At 34.9% G+C, this 5,922-nt stretch overlaps 1 protein-coding gene across 1 annotated transcript; it reads left to right on the plus strand.

The window, feature by feature from the left end:
• Nucleotides 1-234: 234 nt before the first annotated feature.
• LOC18097651 (amino acid transporter AVT6A) lies at nt 235-5,416 on the plus strand. Its single transcript, XM_006384184.3, has 6 exons — nt 235-808; nt 912-1,431; nt 1,659-1,811; nt 2,432-2,635; nt 3,138-3,603; nt 4,959-5,416. The coding sequence occupies exons 2-6, from the start codon at nt 1,011-1,013 to the stop codon at nt 5,095-5,097; spliced, it is 1,383 nt and encodes a 460-aa protein (XP_006384246.1). The 5' UTR covers nt 235-808; nt 912-1,010; the 3' UTR covers nt 5,098-5,416.
• Nucleotides 5,417-5,922: the final 506 nt, after the last annotated feature.

Genomic DNA, 5,922 nt, shown 5'->3' on the forward strand with positions numbered 1-5,922 from the left:
CAACATTCATTATATATATATATATATATATATATATATATATATATATATATATTGTTTTGAATTTTATTTTAAATAACCTAGATTAATACCAGATTAATCCTCTAATTCATAACGGAAACCTTGGGGTTGGGTCAATCCACGACATAAGCTTTGAACAAGGTGGACTCTGATCGGTTCTTATAACTATTATATTCTTTATATATAGCCATCGTCATTTTTCTCGTTTTGAGTAAATGGGTGTATTTCTTCATTACCACAGACAAGACCGTGCATACATACGACAAGCTCTCTTTCTTCTGATTGATTATTTCGTTCCTTTATAAATCAAAGACGAGACATCAAGCATGACATCTATCTCTTTGTAAAAACTCAACAGCCCTTTTATCTTCTTACATTTGGCTCCTTTGTTTCCGTCAAATTCTTGATTTTTAAATCCCTCAATCTTGATTTCTTTCTCTTCTGGGTCTTCAAGAGTTGTTGCTTTGCCTCTGTAAATTGATTGGTTTGGTATTTATATATGGTCACTTCTGGGATTTTTGTTTTAATAACTAAGATCCTAGCTTTTGATGACTGTGAATATTTAGTTGTTTTTATAGCTTAAAAATTCGAGGTTTTGTTATCTGGGTTGTTTTGTAATTGGTTTAGTATCGTTTCCGAGGGATACAAAATATTTCTGAAAGGTTTTTAAAGCTGGGCTTTGCAAATTGTACTGTTGAGGGCTATTGGGTTTTATAGTTGATCCTGATAAGCTCATTTGAAATCCGAAGCACTGAGTTCCTATTTGGATTTCTACAAAAGTACACAGGTCAGGATTCTTTCACTTTGCTAATTACTTGAATCTAATATTCAAGCTTCATTTATTGTGCAGTTTTGAAGGCGATTTTTTTCTCTCCTTTTTAATGTCACAGATATCCTTGTAGCAGACAGTAGGAGGGTAATCTGCTTTGTAGATTTTGTGTAAAGTTTGAAAATTGTGATTGGAGAAACCAGTTAAAGATAATAGAAAGATGACAACTGGAAATATTGCTTCGAAGAAGGAGAGGAAATCAAGGAGGAACAAGCCAGTAGATGAGAATGCTCCCTTATTGCCTAAAAGGCAAGAGGATGTTGGTTTTGATGAGTTTAATGGAGCTTCCTTTACTGGGGCTGTGTTCAATTTATCAACTACAATAGTTGGTGCAGGAATCATGGCTTTGCCTGCCACCATGAAAGTGTTAGGCCTTGTTCTTGGGGTTTCCTTGATCATCTTCATGGCTTTCTTGGCAGAGGCTTCAATTGAGATGTTGCTAAGGTTTAGCAGGGCAGGGAAGTGTGCTTCTTATGGGGGACTTATGGGGGATGCCTTTGGAAAGACTGGAAGGATTATGTTGCAAGTTGCTGTTTTAATCAATAACGTTGGTGTACTCATTGTGTACATGATTATTATTGGTACGATCTCTTTCCATTATCTGTCATGTGTCATGTGTATGTTAATTTATTGCTATATTTCTGTGCTTTTATTACCTGCCTATATGTTCTTGTGAAGTTATATATAGTTAGTGGATTTTTTATATTATAATTTTTATGTTTTTGTGGTTCTCATTTCTACTCCAGTTGGATCATGCTTAATGGTAGTTGAAAGACCTGAAATTTGTTCTGTGTTTGCTTAACTGAAGGTGATGTGCTGTCTGGAACATCTTCAAGTGGATCCCACCATGCAGGTGTTCTTGAAGGTTGGTTCGGAGAACACTGGTGGAATGCGCGAACCTTTGTTCTTCTTGTCACAACACTTTTTGTATTTTCTCCACTGGCTTGCTTTAAGCGAATTGGTAAGTTGTCTTGACTTGGTCAGAAAGAGTTAATATTTAGCTGCTTTCTCATTTTTTCATGTGCATCCCCATCGAGTCAAAAGGAAAAAAGAAAGGAGATTTAGCAATTGTTGATACCGAACTGTGTTATATTTACAGTATTTTTGGCACCTTGCACAGATTCTGGTGATTTGGAGTGCTGGCCTGATGGCTACTTTACTAGTAGGACTTTTTTTTTCCTCTTCTTAGCAAAAGAGCAATTTTTTGCAGGAAACTTTCCATGTATCAAGAGCTTCAGGAAGACCATTAGTTGTAAAATAGATGAAAACTTGCTTTTGCTCTTTTTCAAAGTTCTTTTTTTGCTAAAAGGGTTAATATTGATACTTTCCATTCTAGCTATTTTTTCTTACTTGTGAACTATGCTTGATATGAATGCTTTTAACATCCATATAGCATATGTTATTTATTCACTTGTTCTGCTATTTCGCTCTCTTTGCTATGTGAACTCCTAAAATCATATCTTTTCCAGCCCAATTTAATCCTATACTAGCTTTTAGCTGCTTGTGATAATTACATCGTTATTTACCATTTTATGTTTGGTTCTTCAATAGGGAGAATGATTATGCCATGTATCTTTGCAGATTCTTTAAGTTATACATCTGCCTTATCAGTCGCGCTAGCAGTTGTATTTCTTATCATCACTGTGGGGATCACAATTGTCAAGTTGATAAATGGAAGTATAGCAATGCCCAGATTGATGCCCGATGTAACAGACATGACATCCTTCTGGAAACTCTTCACTACAGTCCCTGTTCTTGTCACTGCATATATCTGCCATTACAATGGTATGCTATACTAATTTACCTGTGAGCTGGATTTTAACCCTGTTCTTGTTAAAATTGATGATTGATAAAAATAGGACATAGGTTGATGAATATGTAGGCAGTAGTAACCATCTTAAGGACTGGTTGCAGAATCCTTCAAAAAAACAAAATCAAAGATGCATATTTTCTCTATTTTAAGCAGCATATTTTAGTACAACGAAAATAGGTCGCCTTGTTTTTGTTTAACCACCATTGTGGACCAGTATGCTGGTCAATTCTTTTAACCCTTATAGTCTGAATTTCTCAATCTGAATGGTGTCTTGAAATATTTGGATTGTTTGCCTGTTCATGAACTAAGCATCTTTACTCGTAAATCTATTCAAATAACCTTCTTAGTTTACTCATGGTAACGTAATTAAGATTGTAATACATGTTCTTATGGTTGGGTATAGATCTATGAATATCTGACCTGAATCTAAACCAGTGATTAATAAGTACTGATCATTGTGTACATCATTTCCAGTTCACAGCATAGATAATGAACTTGAAGACTCTACTCAGATAAAACCAGTTGTGCGAACAGCACTTGCCTTATGCTCATCTGTGTACATGATGACAAGCATCTTTGGGTTCCTTCTATTTGGCGATGCAACTCTTGATGATGTGCTTGCCAACTTTGACACCAACCTTGGCATTCCTTACAGTTCTCTGCTTAATGATGCTGTTCGTGTTAGTTATGCTGCTCATCTTATGCTAGTATTTCCAATTGTCTTCTTTCCATTAAGACTCAACTTGGATGGCCTCCTCTTTCCCTCAGCTCAACCTTTTCATCAGGCAAACACGAGGTTTGCATTAGTCACCATTGGGCTTATTGCTTTAATCTTCTTGGGTGCAAATTGCATTCCAAGCATCTGGGATGCTTTCCAATTCACTGGAGCAACTGCTGCAGTTTGCCTTGGTTTCATTTTTCCTGCTTCCATCACTCTCAGGTGAGTTCTTTACTTGAATTTGCAAGTTCAGAAATTATCCTTTTCTTTTTGAAATTTTTTTTAATGCATTGTTATAATTTGTATGTTGTAATTTGTAGAAATACCATTTAGGCTAGATATTGGCAATTGTTTAATCAGTAACTCTTATCTAAGTGATAATGGTAGGTTTAAAAAATTATGAAGAAAAACTTGCTGGCTGGTGATTCCCTGTGAAATAAAATATACTGACTGATGGACAACCTGTGATAAATGCCATATGTCGGCTCATACTTCCTAAACAAAAGGCCAGCGTTGCAATAATCTCTTTTTTCCTATTTACTTGTATATTTTGCTTGTGTTCATCTAGACATCATATCCAAAACCTTAGAGCAGTGTACCCGACATTATTGTGTCATGGAGCGAACACTTGGTTTGAGTAGCTTTCTCTTTGAACTCATACGCCATATAAACTATAAACCACCTGTAAGAAAACATTTTATGTAACGATCTTGGTATCTCTCCCAAGAACTTAAGCTTCTGGTCAAGAAGTTCTTTGACATTCCCAACCAATAAAAGCCACATTAATGGTCACAGGCAAGAATGTCTTGCCTTCAACTACTCCAGTCAAAGATTCCAATCTTTAAGTGCTTTTGCAGTCATCAAAAGAACCTACTTGGTAGCTTTCAGCAACATGTCCGTCTGTTCTCTTTAAGTTAATGCTTGCAACCACAAGCTTAATAATTATTTTTTATGTCAGTGTGATATTATGGTCATAAAATGCAGCTCAGAATTAGGGGTTTTTTGGGAGTCCAAGAATTTTCAACTTTCATTTCAATTTTCCCCAGACCCCAAATCTCTTACAGAATAAAAATCTTTTATATTCATACTTCAAAGCATCATTATGTGGCATGGCAGCTTGCTATATTTAAGCATGGTTTAATAATAAGAATGGGTTGTGGATATTGAACTACTTTGGATTCTCTTATTGAAATTGTGACAAGAACTATAACCATTATAACCACAGGGTCCTTCAGATTTTAATAGCATGTTCTAGAAATGACAGAAAAAAAAGTACAATAGATTCTTGCTTGACATTCTGCGGCATTCAAGGGGAGATCAAATTTTAAATTTTGAGCCTTCCCGCATGCTGGAAGTGGTTTTATAGCCCCGGGTTTTTGAACTCTTGCGAGGATCTCGATCTCTCGCATGCTTGCATGATCTTTTGAATATGGACATTAAGTAGCTGCGGCAGAGCAATGATAGAGAGGATGTATTTTCCCATTATTGTTTGATTTCTCTCGAGCGTTATCATTGTTCTGTAATTTTGGAATACTGCCTAACCAATTTATTTAATCTATTGTCTTGCCTTGTTTCAGGGATCGCCACAATATAGCATCAAAGAGAGACAAGATCTTATGTATTTTTATGATTGCGCTTGCCGTCTTCTCCAATGGGGTGGCCATATACAGTGATGCCTATGCCTTGATAAAAAAGAACCCGTCGCCTCGTGAATGAGCTGCCTTGCTGCTATTCAACGTTGGTGAATGGACTCGAATAGATATATTTTTCCATGTAAGATGCCTGATTGGCCGAAAAATCCTTTTCGGTCCCAAGTTGAAAGTGCAAGTCCTATAGCAAGATGCAACTTAGAACTTTAATAAGAACACTAGAAATCGATGTATAAAATCAATTTGCTAGAGTATGTGAGGTCCATCCTCGTAGACCCCCAATTATGTGTTTTAGTGTGCTGCTTTGTGCTTGAATTTGCTATGTTGATGAGAGTGAAACTGTAGAAATAAAGACACATAATATATATTATATGAATTTGCTTTCATCTCTGAGTCTTGTCCATGGTGGACTAATAAAAAATAAAAAAATTGTCAAGGTGACACGCTCATGTCCACAAACTCATGACACAATTGGATGCAAATATTTAAGCGATTAAGTGAAGATATAGTTTATATTATAATTTAATATATTTTTTTAAATGAGTTTTTTTGAGTTTTAAATTTCTATTTTAAACTCATAATTGTTTAGCTATCAAAATTAGAATATTTTATAGATATTTTTTGTGATTCAAAATATTTATACAAGGTTTCTATTTTAAAAAAAAATACTGGCATGTGAAGGAGTTGATTAGTGCCAATTTGACTACTTTAATATATTTTTTTAAATGAGTGTTTTTAGCTTTAAATTTATATTTTGAAATCATAACCGTTTAGTCATCAAAGTTAGAGTATTATTATATATTATTATATAGATACTCTTTGTGATTCAAAATATTTATATAAGGTTTCTATTTAAAGGAGAATACCAGGAATGTGTAGGAGTTGATTAGTG

The sequence above is a fragment of the Populus trichocarpa genome, chromosome 4, assembly GCF_000002775.5.
Source record: "Populus trichocarpa isolate Nisqually-1 chromosome 4, P.trichocarpa_v4.1, whole genome shotgun sequence".
NCBI lineage: Eukaryota > Viridiplantae > Streptophyta > Magnoliopsida > Malpighiales > Salicaceae > Populus > Populus trichocarpa.

Coding starts and splice junctions, on each gene's coding strand:
- LOC18097651 (XM_006384184.3), top strand. CDS start 1,011: ATGACAACTGGAAATATTGCTTCGAAGAAGGAGAGGAAATCAAGGAGG. Junction 1,432..1,658: donor TGTGTACATGATTATTATTG/GTACGATCTCTT, acceptor GCTTAACTGAAG/GTGATGTGCTGTCTGGAACA. Junction 1,812..2,431: donor GGCTTGCTTTAAGCGAATTG/GTAAGTTGTCTT, acceptor GTATCTTTGCAG/ATTCTTTAAGTTATACATCT.